At 40.4% G+C, this 21,686-nt stretch overlaps 1 protein-coding gene across 1 annotated transcript; it reads left to right on the top strand.

Moving 5' to 3' along the window:
- Positions 1-293: 293 nt before the first annotated feature.
- Positions 294-20,028, top strand: cited1 (Cbp/p300-interacting transactivator, with Glu/Asp-rich carboxy-terminal domain, 1). The gene is made up of 2 exons (XM_034677049.1): positions 294-615; positions 11,830-20,028. The coding sequence occupies exon 2, from the start codon at positions 11,849-11,851 to the stop codon at positions 12,410-12,412; it is 564 nt and encodes a 187-aa protein (XP_034532940.1). The 5' UTR covers positions 294-615; positions 11,830-11,848; the 3' UTR covers positions 12,413-20,028.
- The last annotated feature ends 1,658 nt before the right edge of the window (positions 20,029-21,686 follow it).

Below are 21,686 nucleotides of genomic sequence, written 5' to 3'. Positions count from 1 at the left end.
AATGTATTTGTGTTTTGTGAAATGTATTTGTGTTTTGTGAAATGTATTTTGTGCTTTTGAAATATTTATTACCACTGGCCTTCAGGGCCACCGTAGTTTGACTTTTAAAGGAAAATCAAAAGAGTAAAGAATTTTCAAAGTGAAAAATCTTTGTGTTTGGCTATGGAGGTTTATTTAAGATTTCTCACATGCTCATATGTTTGAGTCACATTCACCTTTACAGTCCTGCAAACATCTTTTAGGCCCCACCCACTGACATTCACCTCAACCAATCACATCCAGCCATCAGGATCCTGTGGAAATCCAGTGCCTGGTTTTGGAATGGCAGCATGCCCAACCACACACACACACTCTCTCTCTCTCACACACACTCAGGCTGGTCAGTGAGGACAGAGCGCGGAACAAAATGCTTTTTACTCAGCAACAAGCTCACTGAGGATCCGACAGACCCTCCAGAGACTCTCCAGGCGGTCAGTCAGTGCACTCCTGCGGACCTGCAGAACCACATGCCTGTCTGAGACTCTGCGGACTCTTGAGGACTCTGAGGACTTCTGTGTTTAAAGACAGAACATAGAGTTTTCCTCTCTGCTGGTGCGCACCGGGCATTTCTCACAGGTTGGTACTTTTGATTTCTATCTTAAAGCCTTTTCTTTGAATGTGACAGGACTCTGCAGACTCTGCAGACTGTGCAGACTGAGTCTAAGTGTGTCTGGTGAAAGTTTTTTTTTCTCACAGTCTCAAGTGTTTACATAACATTTTAAATGAGGTCAAGCGTTTCTGCCTCCAGCTGCAGAAACCTCAGTTTGAGCTCATAAATATCAGATTACACTCTTTTTGAAAGCACCTTTTATTAACGTTGTGAGATAAATTAAAGGCATTAGTTGATGTTGCTGCAAAAAAAAATCATGAATCTGACTTTAATGCATTTTTTTCTTGCATTAAAACAAGTTGGGTGTATTTTTAAGTATGCATGTTTGCATTTTTGTGATTTTTCCTTTATCAAATATGCTAAACTTACTAAATTTTCTGGTTTTAATTTCATTTAAAGGTGTTAAAGTTGAGATCATGAAACTTTTCCATGATCACAAACACAAACTTCAGTGAACTCATCAGCCTGTGTTGTCTCCTAATTGCCTCCTTGTTAGTCTGATGCGTGGTGTTAATTAAAGCGTGCTGAATGCGTCACGCTGGGGCAGCATATGGTTTATATATGGGTGTGTGTGTATGAGTGTGTGGGTGTGTGTGTGTATTGTGAGTGTGTGTGTGTTTGAAAGGGAAACAGAGACAGGCTGACGTTTCAATTTGCTCGTCACGCTTTAATTGTGTAATTGAAACCTCTGTTGTTGGCAAGAGAGAGAGAGAGAGAGAGAGAGTGTCTGTGTGTGTGTGTGTGTTTGTGTGTGTGTGTGTGTGTGTGTGTAGGCTAATATCCTTGTATCAATAAGCATCAAGTGCTAACATATTACATTGTTGTCCTAATGTTTGTAACTTCTTTCAGCACATTTTAAATGTGTTTATGTTTTGATAAAGAGTAAATTTAGAGTGAACTTTATCCAACTGGTGGATCATTAGTGGTTACCAGGAATTAGTCACCCCCCTCTCAGCCTTTTAGTCACATATTGTGTAATTTTAGACCTCCATATTTCCTGTTTGGGTGAAAAGCAGACGCGATAGAAACAATGTGAATCTATAAGTGTAACAAAAAGGGTAAAATCTTAATTAAATTCAACAGGCTATAGGCTAGAAAGCTAGCTGCAGCATCCAATTACCAGCCGTTAGCCGTTACCAGGAATTACCCCTTTCAGCCAGTTAGTCTTATATTATGTAATTTGAGACCTCCATATTTCCTGTTTGGATGAAAAGTAGACACAATAAAGTAGACACAATAAAGACAATGTGAATCTACAACTATAACTAAATGGGTAGCCTACATTGTTAATTGATATCAACACGCAGTTTGGCTAGGTAGCTAGCTGCAGCATTCAATTCCCAGCCGTAAGCCGTTACCAGGAATTAGTCCCCCCCCCTCTCAGCTAGTTAGTCTTATATTGTGACAATTAAGACCTCCATTTTCCATGTTTGGATGAAAAGCAGATGCAATACGACTGTAACCAAATGAGTAAAATGTTAATTAAAAACAACAAGCTGTTAGGTTTGATAGCTAGCTGCAGCATCCAATTCCCAGTCGTAAGCAATTACCAGGAATTAGTCATCCCCCTATCATCCAGTTAGACCTCAATATTCCATGTTTGGATGTAAAGCAGACGCGATAAAGACGATGTGAATCTGCAACTGTAACAAAATGGATAAAATTGTTAATTAAAATCAACTGGCTGTTAGGCTAAGTAGCTAGCTGCAGCATACAATTTCCATCCCTAAGCCGTTACCAGGAACTAGTCATCCCCCTCTTAGTCAGCTAGTCTTATATTGTGACAATTTTAGACCTCCATATTCCATGTTAGGGTGAAAAGCAGACACAATAAAGACAATTTGAATTGACAACTGTAACAAAAAGGGTAAATTGTTAGTTAAAATCAACAGACAGGGGGCGCTGGTGGCCTAGCGGTCTGAGCACCCCACATACAGAGGCTACAGTCCTCTTTGCAGGGGTCGCCTGTTCGATTCCTGGCCAAGACCATTTCCTGCATGTCTTCCCCCCGCTCTCTACTCCCCACATTTCCTGTCTCTCTTCGGCTGTCCTATAAAATAAAGGCAAAAAGCCCAAAAATATAACTTCAAAAAATCAACAGACAGTAAGGCTAAGTAGCTAGCTGCAGCATCCAATTCCCAAGGTTGTATCTCAACATAATACACAGATGTTTGGCACAACAAGCTTGGTAGCTAACACTTAGCATTTTTACTTTTAAAGGCACTTTGAGTTACTTTAATGTTTTGTTGATAATGGCACCCCCTTTGTAGGAAACCAGTCATGTCTTTCCAGGATGTAGACTGCACCCCCTGCTATGGTGAAGATGTAGCTTTAGCCAAAGCTTGTATTTTGTGCTGGAAGCAAATGAGTGAAATAGAGATATAATACTACGAGGTAATGGATTGATTTGTATCCACACGTAGAATTATTAACTGTAGCATAGCTTAGCTTTGTAACCTGCTTTATTAGGCGACCATTAGCTCCTTTTACAGTTCCATCTTGTTTCACTCAAAAAGTTCTTCTAGAAAGTTAAGGTGTTTCGCTTTAAAAGGCAAGATCAAGATACTACTCATACATTTTCTACATGTCTTCAAATCTTATAATTTTAAGTGATGTTCTCTCATTAAGTGCTGAAAGTACATTTAAAGATTCTGTTGTAAATCAATCCTTGAAGTCAATTTTTAAACTAATAACGGCAGTAAAATCGACTCTCCAGCTTCTTTGAATGATCATCATTAACTTCAACTATTGGCAGCAGAGGTAATTTGAAGACATCCTTGGGCTGTTTATTAGCTGATGAATCAATATGATAACAGGCGTTAGTTACAGGCCTGATAAACACACGGAGACGTAGGAAGTATCTCTCACAAAATTGGACTGTTAATCTGGCAGATGGAGCCAGACTCTCACAGCTGATAATTAAAATAAATGAAGACTTTTCGCAGCCAAGACAGCAGCAACAGCAGCAGCAGCAGCCCAGACTGCTAATGAAATCGTTTTCAGGGAAACTATAAGCGTGGGCTGATTTCACAATCTCATAAAAAGTGGTGGAAGAACACAATGAAGTCAGGTCAGCTGTGAACAGGAAAAAACATTGGCGCTGCTCCAGCCGCTTCACACAGCATCCTTCCTCATTCTGCTGAGGCCGTCTGCGAGGCGAGGAGAGGAGCGAGCAGTTTGGCTGTTCTTTGCCCTAATCCATCCTCGTTTCAAAACAGGAGGCTGCAGGTTTCTGTCATGAACCACAGTGAGAAAGTGTCATGCCAATAAACAGGAAAGCTGCTTCTGGACTTCCTACGGGCCAGAAAATGTTAAATTTGGTCAACTCAAAGGATGACACTGACAACTTGGACACAGCGATGTAGTAAAATGAATATCAATGCGTTTATATGACCTGCAAGAGAAAATGAGACCATCAGAGAGAAGATGTATTATTTCCATTCAGAGGTTTTGATTAGCTGCAGGGGGAAGGTGTCAGACGAGGCGAGCAGGATTCTTTTTTAACATTTTGAGAAATATGTTAAAAGAAAACAGGATGACATTTTGGATTAAAATACATTGCTTTCACATTTGCTGTTTGTAAATGAAGCTTTTATTTTGGTACTGACAGCGCCCAATTCAAATTCACACTGCCGCCTAGCTGAAGTACCAAAATAAAAGCTTCATAAAGCGATACAGATATCCCAGTACTGACTCCTACTGGTTATAGCCGGACTGCCCACCATGAAAATGCTCAGAGTCAGAACTGACCCAGTCTATGGTACGGACAAGCTAAGTTGCTATTGCTAAGTCTGTCTGGCTTTATGACTCTTTTATTTTGGTATTTCCGCTAGGCAGCAGTGTGAATTTTAGCTAAATATTAAGGATCACAGAGCAACATTTAACATTTAGATTTAACATTTAACATTTAACATTTAGATTTAACATTTAGATTTAGATTTAACATTTAACGTTAAGATTTAACATTGAACATTTAGATTTAACATTTAGATTTAACATTTACATTTAACATTTAGATTTAGATTTAATATTTAGATTTATATGAACATTTAACATTTAACATTTAACATTTAGATTAAACATTAAACATCAATATTTATATTTAGCATTTATGTTTAACATTTAACATTTAGATTTAACATTTAGATTTAACATTTTTATTCAACATTTATGTTTAACATTTAACATTTAGATTTAACATTTAGATTTAACATTTTTATTTAACATTTAGATTTAACATTAACATTTATATTTAACATTTAGATATAACATTAATATTTATATTTAACATTTACATTTATATTTAATATTTAGATTAAACATTAATATTTATGTTTAGTATTTATAATTAACATTTATGTTTATATTTAACATTTAGATTAAACATTTATATTTATATTTAACATTTAGATTAAACATTTAACATTTAGATTAAACATTTAACATTTAGATTAAACATTTTACATTTAGATTTAACAATCAGCATTTATATTTAACGTTTATATTTAAAATTTACATTAAAAAAAAAAAATATTAACATTTAACAATTATATCTAACATTTATATTTATATTTAGCATTTTCATTTAACAGAGATTGTAACTTAATACATTTTTCACAACAAACTAGATAGAAATATTCCTCTAAATGTGATTAAAAAAAAGTGACTTTTAAAAATTCACTCTACATTTTATGACGTTTTGGAGCTAAATGTGGAGAAATTAGCTGTTTATTTCAGTGTGCACAACTTGACAAACGGCGCCCCGTACACATACAAGATAAGATCAGTGAAGACGTATAAGGTGGTTTGTCCACAGGGGGCGCCACAGGAGCTGAACTTCACTCCAGGTTCTTTAATTTCGAACATTGAGCACACAAACAAACATCAGGTGGATGGAAACCAACCAGCTGGCTGCTGCAGAGCATCACTTTAATTCACTATACGTATCCATATCCAGCTCCAGACTTTACTCTGAGCCGATGTGATGCATCTTAATTAGTCAGGGTGGAATATTCCTGCCACAGCAGATGTTTGTGAACGCACCTTTTTAAAATGCTAAATGTCTGTGTGTAGTGTTTGTTGTGTTTGTTGTGTTTGTTGTGTTTTTGTGTTTTTGTGTTCCTTTCCTCGCCTCAGAGAAGAATGTGTGCAGCCAGGTTCTCATTTATTTGTTTGTGTCTCCTGGACTCAGTGTGCTGCAAAGCTGTTCAGCAGAGACACCGTGTGCAGCCTGGCCCTGACAGTAATCAGTCAATGAATAATGAACACACACACACTCTCACACACACACACACACACACACACACACACTCACACACACACATAGACCTGCCACTGACAGCTGTTTGGTATCTTTGTGTGTGTGTTAACTCTATCAGTCGAGTGCAGCTGCATGCCTGCCTGTAGCAATTATGTCCTCGCTAAATAAGAGCCAGTGCTGGGAGGAGGGGTGTGTGAGTGTGTGTGTGTGTGTGTGTGTGTGTGTGTGTGTGTGTGTGTGTGTGTGTGAGTGTGTGAGAGAGAGGATCAGCACATACTATTCAGCGATTAACTTACTCAAAGGATAGCCGCATGATGTATGTGTGTGTGTGTGTGTGTGTGTGTTAGGGCACACACATGCTGTTTGAACTGTGTGTAATATAAACCAGCTCCAGGACTTTAACATGAGCCTCTATGGGAGTCTTTCTGCACACACACAAACACACACACACACACACACACACACACACACACACACACACACACACACACACACACACACACACACACACACACATCTGAGTGACTGTTCCTCAATATGTTTCCCTCCACACAACACACACTTTCTCCCATTCACACACACAGTCAGACATATGCTCTGTTCTCAGGGCCTGCACTATGTATTTATCCCGCCATGTGACCCCCAGCACTCTTTAAGATCCTCAAAGGCTCTGTTGTGTTAGGAACTCCCCTCACACACACACACACACACATTACACACTCACATATGTAGACCTATAAACACTCACTAACTCTGTTGGTACCCGCAGGCCTTCTCCCCGCAGCCTTTCATGGTTAATTTGCTCCTTAATAGGTCAAGAGGAAAAGCAGACATCAAGCGAACACACACACAAGAATCAGTCTGGAGTCATGCGGGCGTCCAGACTCCCAGACGGATCGGACTCTGATGATTTACCGGGTCATGAGAACACGAGTATAAAGCTGCTGTTAAGTCAACAGCGCCGGTCTTGTTGTGGTCTGAAGTTGGCGCGTGTTTGGGAGGAAACGCTATTATACTTACGCTATTATATTTGTCAGCTGTTCTTGAGTTGACAAATGTTCCACACGGGCCACAGTGGGGTTGTGTTTTTTCATCCTGGAGGGTGTGTTTTTTAAGAACGCTGACAGACGTGGACGGTGACGTGTGTGTGGGATAATTATCCAGCAGTATAGCTAACAATATTAGCTTGTATTTTGAAACTGAAAGAGCCAATAGATGATGATTTTGTGTCTGTTAGAGCAAAGAGCTGCAGTCTGGAGGTTATTAGTCTAGCCTAGCATTAAGAGTGGCCACAGAGGGGGAAACAGCTAGCATTAGCCAGGAAAGTCCAACTAAGATGCCATTTGTTTTCACATCTTTCATTTAACCCCTGCTAAGTTGCACAGAAATTCAATTGAGTCAGCGCATCTTACTTTAATTGCCCAACAAGATAAGATGTGCTAAGCTAGCTCCCAAATTTCCATATCGACCTCAATATGTAATATTTAAAGACTTGCAAGAATTAAAATAGATGCTTTAGAGAGAGCAGTCTTGGGGCGCTGGTGGCCTAGCGGTCTAAGCACCCCACATACAGAGGGTACAGTCCTCGTCGCAGGGGTCGCCGGTTCGATTCCCAGCCGGTTGACCATTTCCTGCATGTCTACCCCCACTCTCTACTCCCCACATTTCCTGTCTCTCTTCAGCTGTCCTATAGAATAAAGGCAAAAAGGCCAAAAATATAACTTTAAACAAAAATTTAAAATAAAAAAGAGTGGCCACAGAGGGGGAAACAGCTAGCATTAGCCTGGAAGATCCACCCAAGATGCCATTTGTTTTCACATCTTTGAGTTAGCCTGGCATTGGTGCTAAATTGCACTGAAATTCGGTTGAGTTACACATCCTACTTTAATTGCTGACCAAGTTGAAATGTGGGAAGCGATCTAGCACAGTGCAAAGCTAGCTCCCATTTTTAGAATCTACCTTGATATCTAACATTTACAGACTTGCGAGATCCAAATCCCAACAAACGTTCTCCTCAGACTCTTTCCAAACAGAGCAGGTCTAGACCGGACTCTATGTTCTATTATTAACAAATACCAAACATCAAGACCGGATCAGATCCAGTCCCATCTTACAGACAGGACTCAGTCTGATCTCATCTTAATCCACCATGAGCAGAGCACTTTGCAGCATTTAGCAAGTTACAGTGGCAAGGACAAACTTCCTTTAACAGGCAGAAACCTCCAGCAGGACCGGACTCATGTTACACACACATCTGCTACCGTGTTGGAGAGAGGGATAAAGGGAGGTGAAGAGAGAGAGAGATGATAGTGGGGAGACGGGTAGTAGTAGTTATAGCAGCTGGAGTCTGGCACGTCCACAGCAGGAGAGATCCAGAGGAACCTACGAGACAAGGGAGCTCAGGGACTCCAGAAAGGTCTATGGTTAGTAACTTTAATGGTACAGAAAGAGTTCAAGTAAGAGACAGGGAGACAGGATGCTCTAATGCTGGATCTTTCTGGCTAGCTTGCTCCCGATCTGTATGCTAAGCTAATCACCTCAAGGCTATTTTGCAGCTACATGGAAAATTGGTTTCCATTCTTGTTTGACTCTTTGCAAGAAACTGAAACTCCTTAATGTCCAACACCTTCATCAGAATGACTCTCACCTGGGGATGCTGGTGGCCTAGCAGTCCAAGCGGCCCACATCCAGAGGCCTTAGTCCTTGTCGCAGAGGTCGCTGGTTCGACTCCCAGTTGGTCAACCATTTCCTGCATGTCTTCCCCCTCTCTCTACTCCCCACGCTTCCTGTTTCTCTTCAGCTGTCCTGTCAATAAAGGCAGAAATGTCCAAAAATCTATATTAAAAATAAGAATGACTCTCACCATGCTGTGATGTTTCATGAATATGTACGAGTGTTCAGTTTGGTTCTGTTCTGTATTCTGTTGATCATCAAATGTAACTGAAGATGGCTTTAATCACATCCAGATGATTTGTTGTAGCTCATGAGGAAGCTTCTGTGGACCCAGAGGAATATTTGTTTAATAAAGGAGCACACCTCAGTGACACTGCCACCTTAGTGAGATACCTGATTACTCTCTTTGTATCTCCTGCAGCACTCCTGTTGCCCTAACAACACATTTCCCGTACATAATGACTAATCAGAGTGGAAACGAGCACATGTTCTCACAGGTGCACACAATTTCCCCGGCTCTTGAATTGATTCACGCTTTTGTGTGAATGTTTTTAGCCGGAGCTGCTCTCTGAAAAGAGCTTTTGTTGTGTATTTAGTGTCATTTTTAAGCACTGCCTGTGTTAAAGGAGCAGCTTTGATTTGAATGTTGCAGAGGAAACACTGAGCAGGTTCTGGTAGTACGTGTGTTTAGACACTGTTAAAACGAGAAAGCTGTGAAAATTAAAAATTTCAAGGCAACTGTCTACAGTAGAGTTTTGAGGCTAACTAGAAATCTTACATTTGAGCCGACTGATTAGTTTTAGTTGAGATAACTTATCATTCATATGTAGTGTCACTTAAAGTTTTGAGTCCTACCTTTGTTTCTGCATGTTACTGCACCGTTTTCCCACTTGCAAGGTAGCTAGCTAATGTTCAAGGCGGCTAACTATTGGTAATGACCGCGCCTTATTAAACTAACTAAACAAATTAAAGTGACATTAACCGGTAATCAACTCACCATCAATTGACCAACTGTAAACTAGAGTTTTAATTCAATACTCAAACAAAATACTCATCTTTAGGGCGATCAAATCCACACAGGACAGGAGAGATGGCGCCACATGTGGAGAATTGAAAGTGTGGAAGACCCCTGTAGATTTGAGTTGGAGACCCCGTTTGTGGTGGGTTGAAGATCAAGAGGCCTTGGATTTACTTGTCTATGTTCACTTGAAGAGCAAAAACCAAAAACCAAAACCATGTGGCTCGGTCCTTAACCCTCCTGTCACCCTCAAATTTAATAACATCTTTTATCCTTGGGGTCAATTTGACCCCAGCAATTTAAACCTCCAGAAACTGATTGTTACCCAGGTTTATGTGTCAGGTACTTAATGTTTCTTTTAGGTTATAAAAATGTATGTTATAGTGACCTCGATATCATTCAAAACAACTAAAACAAATGTGTGTAAAATGTTGAAATTTCTTATGTTTTATACAGCTAAAACAGCCTGGGGTCAAATTGACCCCAAGGTACACCGATGCATTATTTTATTTTTTTTCAGGAAATTGGAACATATCAACATTTTAATTTTATATTTTCCCAGTTCTGCTGATTAAATGTTTAAGTCATGAAATATGAAGCCAAAAAAATGATGTTGAGCATTGATTGAGACGCTAAACATTGAATGGGGTCAAAATTGACCCCAAGGATAATAGGAGGGTTAATTGATCCTCAACTGTCTGCCTCAGTCTCACCCTACCACAACACTACAGAGCTCCCTCTCCCTCTCTCTCTCTCTCTCTCTCTCTCTCTTTCTCTCTCTCTCTCTCTCTCTCTCTCCCTCTCTCTCTCTCTCTCTCTCTCTCTCTCTCTCTCTCTCTCTCACTCTCTCACACTCTCTCTCTCTCTCTCTCTCAAAATCCCTCTCTTAAAGTGACAGTAACCTAACTCACTGCTGAAACAGCAATACCATTCTGCTTTTAACTGTACGGAAAGTCCACATGAATTAAATCAAATTACTTTTAGCTGACTTTTAACACATTTTATTTCTTAACTTATACAAGGAAATCCCAAAATAAAGATTAACTTTCAACCAAAAATTATACTGATTATTTATCAACATGTATGAACGTAACTTGGCCTCAAATAATTTAGCCGAGCCTCAAACCCATAATTTCAAGTTTTGCCAACCTAACTTTTAAAACGAGACCAACTTTACACAACAAACTTAATACAGGTAGATGCGATAACTACTTTGAAGTAGTTTGCAACAAAATGGAACATTTTCTGTTTAACCAAAAAATATTTTTCAGGCCAACAATTTTAAGTTTTCATTTTTACAGTGTACCAGCTCCAGGGTTTTTTTCATGGTTTTCCGAGTTGTGTTTTATGAAGCAGTGGTTTAACTTTGTTTTCCCACATTCTTTTTATTGGTTACAGTTTAACAAGGAAATAAGGAAATACAATTACATGTATTACACACACATAAACATATCAAATCAAACAGAACCCCCCACCCTCTATTTGTTACACATCTTGGTTGGGGGTCAATATATTATAAGTAATACTGTAATACAGTAGTACATCCTCGGGCACTTCCATCATATAAGTTAAGTCTGTTCCCATTACATAATTAATGAAAGGGTCCCAAATCTGGTGGAAATTACATTGTTGATTTTTTATTTGTAGATAGTTCAGACAACCATCTGCCCACATTAGGTCTTCTGATGTTTTTCCATGAGAGAGCTATCACTCTTTTTGCCAGTAGTATGCTTAAATATACAAATATACGTTGATTCTTTTTTTATGCAAATGATCTGGGTGTAAACCACAGCTGTGGGATTAAGGGTATTTGAATCTGTAAAAGGTTTTGGATGCATTGCTTCACTTCTTGCCAGAATTTTTGCATCTCACCACATTGACCATTCACCAAATACAATGAAAAAGTGAACCCTTTCCCCTCTGACATTTGATACTGCTATCAGTTATGGCTCTATTGTATCTACTAAGTTTTTCTGGAGTGGTTTAACTTTGCCTGATTTACCTTGAATATCTGTCTAAAAAGTTCCTATGTATGCAGAATCAAAAGAGCACACTGCAGGACTGAAAACCTGACATGTCCTTTGTGTAAAAGTCTTTACGTCTGTTTTAAGCATCAGATTCTCTCACGCTATCTCTGAAATCAAAGCCCTGTCTCCAGTGACATGGCTAACACACTTATCTCATCCCAGTTTGATGACATTACATAACATCCCCCCTCTCTTCCTCCAGGCTCTGGGTTTTCTTGGTGATGACCTCACTGCTGATCCCTGGCCCTGCCCACGCTGCCATGAAGGACCTCTCCTCCTCCTCTCCTCTCAGCTCCCTGCTCCACTACCCGTCCTCCAAAACTTCAGCCGTGCCGTTCTCCCCGTCCGCCGGCGCCGCCTCTTCACCCGGATCGTCGCTGTCTTCCGCCAAACCTCAGCCCTTCTGCCTCCAGACGGGGCCTCATCTCATCGCAAGCATGCAGCTGCAGAAGCTGAACTCGCACTACCAGAACCTCGCCGGTGCTTCAGCTGGACACCAAACACCCGGCGGGACTCAGAGGGGCTTCGGAGCTTCGCAGCTGGGCACGGGGAACCAGCTCCTCGGGCCGTCCGGGGCTCTCAGCGGAGGGGGTATGGGTGTCGGTATCAGCATGGGGAACCAAAGCTCCGGTCAAGGTGCTATCATCGACTTTGACCCCGTGGACGAGGAGGTTCTCATGTCGCTGGTGGTGGAGCTCGGGTTGGACCGAGCCAATGAGCTGCCTGAGCTTTGGCTGGGACAAAATGAGTTTGACTTCATGTCGGACGTACCGGCTGGATGCTGACCTCTGAGGAGAAGTAGAACTTTTTAGATCTGGGGAATCAGTTGATAAAGAGAGACATTTATCTCCTTTGATTTGCTTTTCTCTTTCCCCCTTTTCTCGGTAGAAGCAAAGAGATAAGAGGGGCATCCTGGTTTCTGTTTTCTTTCTTACTCTTTAAGGAAAGATAGACGGATAAAAGACAAAGATGAGCTTTTATTTGAGCTCTGATTTGTTGTTTCTCTCAAACCACGAGCAGAGTATGAACAGAAACAAGGAGTCAAACAAGGAGACTGCTCCTCTTGACATCAATCAGCCATCGCTGGTTAAATGAGAACAGGGGGATCCACAGAGACAGGTAGCAGCCTCTTGGAAACAGGACCATAAAGTTGACACCCATTTTGGACCTCCTTTGAGCCGCTTCCTCTTGATCTCACATGAGGAAAATGATCATTGGGGAACGAGACTTTTACGGGATGTTCATGAAGGATGACAAACACTACGTTTCCTGTTTTCTCAATGGACAATATTAGACTCTCGTCTCGTGGGAAAGAGACTCCTGATCCGTCGCTTTCACAAAGACACTGCTTGTCTGAGAACTGGTTATCTCAGTGTTCTTCTTTTCCGTTCTGTCTTTGTGTTTGAATAAAAGTTCAACCAGTGGTTTTGGTAGAACATGTTATTTAAGACAGTGGCTGATATCCATCAGGACTTCTGGACAAGGAGCGCTTCTATCGTCCGTTCCACTTTTCTGAGCGTACTGAATTAGATCAAGAGATGGGGGATCTTTTGGAGAACGGGACCTGAATGGAGTAAAAGTGTCTTTCTCTTTTCATTCTATGGAAAAACCTCGTTAAAACTGTCAAGGTCATGTGAGTCACCGCGACATGTACATGTTCTCTGGCCAGCAGAGTAAGAAAACCCTGCACCAGATGGTCAATTCAATCTGTTGTCAATTATCTGGGGAAGCACTTCCTCTTTCACTGAGGACACGAGGTCTGGTCGACTTCAGTGCACACATCCTCAATGGCAGGAACAGATACATTTATGTAACCTCTGCTTTGGGTTTTGAATATTTTACCACTTTTTATCATCTCCCTTTATTCCCCTGATGATGAAGCGTTGTATTTGTCCCCATTAGACCTGGAGGCTTTGTTTAGATACCTAAAGGGGCGGCCTTGGACCTAAATACACACTGTGGTTTGGTTTCACTAATTCAAGATGTAGGTGCACACCACTTCAGGCACTGGTACCAAAGTAAATGATCCAAACTACCTTGCTTGTGTTTGCCGCTAACATCTCAGCATCCAAATCTGCCAGCTTGCGCTCCTCATTTTTACTGCCGTACTCTCCAAGGAAGACGGTAAATGTGATGAGAACAACATGGCGAGCAGCAGTGCACCTACTGGCAGCCATATTGGTAGCCGCCATGCTCTTTGGCTCTAATTACAGTTTTTGTTTTACTCCTCTTACTTAGAGTCAAAAAGAGAAGGTTTTTGTCTGGTTTCGCCAATTCAAGATGTAGGTGCACACCAGTTCAGGCACTGGTACCAAAGTAAATCTCCAACTGGCTCCAGTTAAACAGTTCTTGTTTGACTCCTCTGACCTAGAATCCAAAAGGGAGTGTTTTGGATGGTTTCGCATTGGTACCAAAAGTTAATTATCAAAACTACCTTGCTTGTGTTTGCAGCTAACATGTCAGCATCCATATCTGCTAGCTTGCGCTCCTCATTTTTACTGCCGTACTCTCTGAGGAAGACTGTAAATGTGGTGTGAACAACTTGGCGAGCAGCAGTGCACTTACTGGCAGCCATATTGGTAGCCGCCATGCTCTTTGTCTCCAGTTAAATAGTTTTTGTGGAGCAGAATCAAAAAGGGGGTGTTATGGTTTGCTTCGGCCACTTTCTTGCTAGCTAGCCAGCATTTAATATCTCAAATAAAATTTGATTCTGGCTGAAAAAACTCCTCAAAATGAGTCTTAGCATTACTTGAAACTAACAACACACCATCTAAAAGTAACTTCACAACAGAGCAGCAACTCCTGCGGCCACTTTCAGCTTTTCCTGGACTTTCACGCCACTTCATACGCTGACACATCTCTCACTGTGTTGTTAATGTTAATTGCTAGCTAACAAGCTAGGTAGCATCACTTTTAACTAACCTATCTGCTGTAACTTGTGGAAACTTGTGCTCTTCATGCTGTGCTGGTCATTAAATATCACATTAATTTGAATTTAGCACTTTGAAATAGCCGTTTGGTTACTCAAGCGCCACTTTTAGCTTAATCTGGAGCGTTTGGCGGTGTCAGATACTTGAAATTTTATGCTAACTGAGCAGACTCCCATTCCCTGCTGATGGTTATGTAACATAAGGTGCTTATATCAACCACAAAACACTCTTGTACCTTGGCTATGTGATAACTGATCATTTACATCCCTACAGTTGCAACCAGATCTTATCCTCCTCATTTGCATATTCTTAATTGGACCCCTGTTACACAGCCAGATGCTTATCTGAGGATTTTGAATCCCACCCTCTTTAATCGTGACAGAAGTATGAGTTGTTTTGGTGAGTCCAAAGAGCAGGTGTTACTTCTTCAGACTTAAGTTGCTGAAAAATGTCCCAGGGAGCAAACTGATACCCAACTCCTCACCTATAGAGGCTGCTAGATAAATGCATGGGGGCTGTGGCCTGTATCTGTTGTGGTAAAAGGAGACAAGAGGGGGTGGGGGGTCTGGATCTTGCAGCAGCAACAAAGGCCTTCCACCTGAACCCTGGTGTGTCTGTCACCTGGGCTTTGTGGGTCTTTTTTTAGACCACACACCTGCACGTATACGTACATGTACACAAAGATCTACAGAAACTCTCCTGTATGTGTTTCACAGCCATAGAAACCAAGCTACAGCTTCATGTAGGTGTACAAAGGCATGGGAATAAACCCATCACACACAAAGACACACTCGAACAGGAGGATGGTGTTACAGCGGGGAAATGGGAGTAGCAGCCGTGAAACAGGCGCTTGTTCGGGTAACGGAGACTTCGTGGAGAGTTAGGGTTGAGAGTGTGTGAAAAGAGAAGGTGGTATAGGTGCTGTGTAACTCAAATACTGAGATCAAAACAGCTTATGGTAAAGCCCTCGAGTTCTTAACCCTCACTGATTTAAACATGGCGGACATGAGATAGAACATTTGAGCTTTTTCAACACAAATCTCCAACTCTAAGTATCCCAAATTATTCTGGTGGCACCTTCATTCAAAAAGACAAAGATGTAAAAAGACCTTTATATAAAGTGACAGCAAAATCTGTTAACATGGGGTCCATTCAGCTCTAATAAGTTACCCAGCTACTAGCTTAAAATACAAACACTGAGGCAAAGAAAAACTTGATTAAAAGATAATCTTATTGATTTAAATTGATTTATGTTTACAGTTTTGAAAAAATAGTCCCAGTGATTCGACTGCAATGTTATCATTCCATGGCGATGGATTCTTATCTGCCTGTTGTGGTGGATTGAACCTGAACCTGTCCTCATTCAGCTCTCCTCCTTCTCTGAGCTCTGCGGCTCACACACCTTTAAAAAATAAACAAATGTCACAACTTTGAACCCTGCTGCTATCATCACCACCGCTCATGGTTAAAGTTTCTTTGTAGAGATTAGTAACCTAAAGTTTCTCTCACCTGCTCCGCTCCTTCATCATATTGATGGACAGGATCCAATATGAAAATGTCCATAGTCTGCTGATTTAGCATGCTAACTGAAGCTAACGTTTCAGCCGCATTGTTTTGATGCTAACGCAAGCTAACGGTTTTACCTCATCTTACGGTTTGTGGTGTCAACAAGCAGAAGTGTCAACAAGCAGAAGCAAAATGTGTCTGAACTCTGTTCAGTTTGCCTCTGGCGTTCCTCATATTAGTGAAAGTTAATAACCGTTGTCAAAGGGTTTTAACCAATCAGTGTGAAGCATCTTACACAACCGGAAGATCAGTAAGAAAGCCGGGTCATAAGTAAGAATGTAGATCACATGCAACCATAGACTGTATAAATAATGGAGGTAGTATCCGTGACAGCACCTGTCTGTTTCTGAAGCGCTGTTTTGAAGCCAGTCGGCGGTGGCAGCCATATTGGATATTCTGATGTCAACCTAACTTCTGTTGAGGTAAAGAGGCGGGCTTTGAGCCTCCTCGCCAACAGCTACTCTTCCTGCCTGTCAATCAAGTCAGCTGTGCCTCTCGTAATGCAAAACTCGTAATCTTAATACCTTCGAAGTTGCTACATTAGAAAAAAATTCACTCCCAATCAAGAAATGAGCTATCCAGACTACATTTGTTTTTTGAACCAGGCTGTAAACATGTTTATTTCTGCTGTAAAGATCTTCTCTTTTGAATGGGTGTGTATGTGGTTTCCGGTACTTCCGGAGCCAGCCTCAAGTGGTCACTCGAGGAACTGCAGTTTTCAACACTTCAGCATTGGCTCCAATTCTGCCGCTTAGATGCAACCCTCTAAAACCCTGACACAATGACAGTTTGTTTTTAACATTGAACAATGGCATTGATTCACTGCTCGTGTTTGAACATCCCAAACAAACACACATTATCCTGCAGTCAAATGTTTGCTTTGCTCTGCCCACAGCTTAATTGTGTGTGAAGGTAAACACTGAGCAGCAGGTTGTTTTTCCCAATGAAGACCTTTGCCGGGCCACGCTAATTTATTTAGACAAAGACAGGTCGGCTTACACACGACAGATATTTTCCTACAGTCACTGCGGAGTCCGGATCAATCTACCTTTCCTCTCTTTGATAAAAGGAGAGAATCAGGGATTAATGAAGACCTGATGAAGGAGTCCTCTTCTAAAGAGGATCTGTCAGATATTTCCCACCCTCTTAATAACCACTTTATCCTACACGAGGAGCAAAAGAGGGGGAAAGATGCTTCTCCAAATCCAGCAGACAGACTCTGATTCTTCTCTTCCTCCGTCTCTCTTTTTAAGTGGGTCAGAATAACATACTCCACTTGAGGACAGTCTGGTGTTTGTTTCCATCTGCTCAGCATTGTTACAGAGTCCTTCTCTAGTGTGTGTGTGTGTGTGTGTTATTCCAAGGTAATCCCAGCTGATTGAATGTTATTTCTCGCGGTGTGAGAAGTTGCCTGGTGGAGTTGTTTGAATCATTGGAGGGCTTTCATTTCCTCTTCTGCTTGACGCTGCGTATTGCAGATTAACCCCGGGGAGCGGAGACCTTTTGAACTGGAATATACCTCACAGCTATCAGGTTTCTAAAGACGACAACTTAGACGTGTACAAAAGGTCCTCTTTGGGGTTTTGGTTTGCTTTGAATACCAAGGATGTATTATTTTACATCTAGATAATGCACTAAATGTTGAGGTTATCGCAGTATGCCATTTGAAATTAGGATATAACTGTCTAAAAGCTGAAGTGAACTGCAAAGAAGGAGTTTGAAAGTCGCCTGTGGACTCATTTTTTGCTAGTTGTTCAAAGTTATATTCATTTATCCCAGGGTTGCCAACTTTGAGTGTCTTGCTGGAGAGAGATTTTTAGGGGAAGGGGCGAGGGCACTAGAGGAGCACTTCCTTTCCCTGATACTCAAAGTTTAGGGTTAATTTAAACATATTGATGCAGAGGTAACAAAAGGGGGGTCTGGGAATCCTCCCCCAGGACATTTTGAGCATCTAACACTTGATTCCCTGCATTCTGGTGACCATTTGTCCTAAAATTCAATCATGTAAAAGGAAAACACAAAATTATTGATTCATAAATAACAAAAAAAATAATTAAATTCCCTGAAAAAAGCTTTCATTCTCATATAATCTGATCTGTTATTTTTCATGAAGTAGATACATTTAATTCAGAAGTTAAAAATAGCTGATGTGGGCCTAGCGGTCTAAGCGCCCCACGTATCGAGGCTATAGTCTTCCCTCACTCTCTACTCCCCACATTTCCTGTCTCGCTTCAGCTGTCCTGCCAATAAAGGCGAAAAAGCCCCCAAAAATAACTGATCACACACTTAAAGCAACAAACACTTGTTGGGGTGTTAAACTGAACTCCCAAACATCCAGCAGTCAGGGGCCCCAATCAGTCAGGAAAGGGTTAACAGCGATAGCTTAGCTAAATTAAAGGATGCTTTGCAACATTTTCGTTTTCTCTACAGTCATCCCTCTAACACAAACTCATGATGTTGTCCGACCTAAGACCACAATTTGGCACAATAGGTTTGAGGATTCCCTGATTTAATTATCCTGATACAAAAGGTGTATTAATACCTTTAAGTACTGGGAATGTTGGCTGAACTTAAAGGTGCAGTGTGTGGAAATGGGAATATTAGCGCCATCTAGCGATTCGATTCTCAAATTAACCCGTCCGTTCCAAACCTTTCACATCCCTATGCGACGGTGGTCATGGAGGACAGGAAGCTCTCCTGAAAATGCCAATTAGTTATCTGAAGATGTGTCTCGTTATCGTCAGACAAAGACTAAAAGACATTGATCTACGCTATACGCCGTTGATGTAACTGTGAAACAACATTTCTCTCAAATAACAAAACAATTTCAATCAAATACGTATGTCCGTTCTGAGCTTCTGTAGAAACATACTTATAAATATTACATCCCATTTCCTCCAAATCTGTTCTCCTAAATGTTGCTAACTTCTACGCACTGCACCTTTAATGCAAAATCACAAGCCCCCCAAACAGCAATGTCGATTAGGATTAAACATCTGGCATATAAGAAATATGAAATAACCAAAATAATATCATCAAGAGTTACATTTAAGGGCTTCTGTTTGATTAGCTTAAGCTACCTGTCCAGTCTAATGGTCGTTGTGTTCAAGAGTTAGCTAAGTAAGCTAGTTACGGCTTGCTAGCTTAGTCTGGGAATGATGCAAAGAGAGACCCAGCTAAGTTTTAAAAGATTCCTCCTCACAGTCTTTATCAAACACACAAGTTGTGTTGTGGACTTGTTTTCTGTGTGTTTACCTTTCATTAGCTACTCCAGTTCGCCATTTACCAAACTTCCTAAGCCGTCCGTATCGAGATGAACCTCTGTGTGTGTGTTTAGAGTGTTTAAACACTGGGATGAGTTTTCCTCCTGAGCTCTCTGTCAGTGTAAGCTTTCAGGACCCCGACAACGACCCGTCTGGATTTACAGTTTCATTGTGACAGCGGTGATTTGTTACACACCCGACCGTCTGCCTGTGGGCCTCCGGGTCATGACAAATGTTCAACACATCACGGCCTGCAAAAACCTTCAACACCAGCAGTGATGTATCTGTTCCAGGGTTTCCTCCTCTGCAACAGAATGAAGATGTTCAGCCACTGCTCTGCTGCCTGGTCTACTTGTTCAAGTTGACTCTGCACTGATTTATTCCTTTTTTCCTTTTCATTGTATTTACTTCAAAACTCCAGATTATTTCCTCACTTTGTCTTTTATTTTGACCTTTTTTGTACATGCAGTTTATCTGATGATGGAATGAATATTATTCAAAGATGATTTTAAAGCACTTTTGCTCACCGGCTCTCACTTGTACATCTTTATGAAAATGTAAATGACTGAGTTATATTGAAAGAGGCTTGTATTTTTGTTACGGCTCCGAGTTGGAGGAGAAATAAAGAAAGAGAAAACTCAACCTGGACTTTGTGTTTCACTTTATTATCTATACTTTTATTTAACCACAACAACAGACACTAGACCACTGAAGAACATGAGCATAGACCTGATAAAACAACCATTTACACTACCAGTCAAAAGTTTGGAAACACCTTCTCATTCAAGGGTTTGTATTTATTTTAACTATTTGAAACACTGTAGATTAATACCAAAGACATCGAAACTATGGAAGAACATATATGGAATTATTTAAATCACAAAAAAGTGTTAAACAAAGCAGAATATGTTTTATATTTTAGATTCTGTAAAGTAGACCCCTTTTTCCTTCATGACAGCTTTGCACACTCTTGGTATTCTCTCAGTCCGCTTCATGAAGTGGTCTCCTGGACTGGTTTCTAATGAACATGAGCCTTGTCAAGAGTTCATTTGTAGAATGACTTGCCTTCTTAATGTGTTTGAGACCATCAGTTGTGTTCAGAGGTAGGGTTAGCACACAATGGATAGCCCTATTTGACTAATGTGGTAATCCAGATTATGGGAAAACCAGATTATTTCATAGTTTTGATGTCTTCAGTATTAATCTACAATGTTGAAAATAACTAAAATAAATAAAAACCATTGAATGAGAAGGTGTGTCCAAACTTTTGACTGGTAGTGTATATTTTTTATCATCTGTGTATTTGGCTTATATGAAGATATAGTCATGTATACTATCAATGAAGTCTTATGCTTTCCACTCTTTGTCAGCACAAGGACTCCATCTGCTGGCACATGGAGGGAAGTACATGTTTTCCCCTTCAAACAACTAGAATATAGTCCATCTTTATTTTAAGATTTCCTGCACTTCATTATACATTTTTTGGTATATTATGTTTCTATTAGCCTCTTACACTTTTCCATGCTCATATATCTTTCTTGCAAGTTTCCTGGAAAAAACAGGAGGATGGGAAAACCAATTTAAAAACTGGATGAAAGGAGATTATCATCAAAGCAAATGTAGATTTTCAGTGGATTTCTTCAACATTACAGCTCCTTTTAAACCAAATAATACTTCATCTATATGTAATTGGAAATGTTATTCTTTATGCAGGGTAAGCTAGTTTGTGTGCTTACCTTTGGACATCTTATTCAAACATGCACACTCATGACAGGGCTCCTGGTGACCATCTCTGCGTGTAGGTGGAATACATCTTATTGGAGGTACACTAATTTTATATTTCTACCAATTAGCGACAAACTTAAATGATCAAAAATCCAATTCATTAATTGACCTGAAACATATTCCCTTAATGTATCTGCTGATTTGAATTCTTTGCTTTAAGACTCTGTCTTTCATTGTGAGAATAAAAGTTATTTCATACACACTGTTTGTTTTGACATTGTGGATTAACTTTATCATTCCTTTCTTAGTCCTTGTGTTCAGTGTGGTTTTGTAAATATATTGTAAATGTACTTATTTAGTTTTGTGCATACTTTTTTTAAGATAAGCTAATTTACTTTTTAAATTGCTAATACATTTTTTATCATTTCTATTTTATATGCTCTTGTTTACTTTATACTGTTTTGCACTTTCTACTTTGCTGCTGTAACACTTTAGATTTCCCTGTTGTGGGACCAATAAAGGAATGTCTTATCAGTAACGTTGTCTCTTAAATATCAGCTACATGGTGTGAAGGG

This window comes from Notolabrus celidotus, chromosome 23 (assembly GCF_009762535.1).
Source record: "Notolabrus celidotus isolate fNotCel1 chromosome 23, fNotCel1.pri, whole genome shotgun sequence".
Taxonomy (NCBI): domain Eukaryota; kingdom Metazoa; phylum Chordata; class Actinopteri; order Labriformes; family Labridae; genus Notolabrus; species Notolabrus celidotus.
Note: the sequence above shows the minus strand (reverse complement) of the source record. Positions and strands in the feature narration are given on the sequence as shown.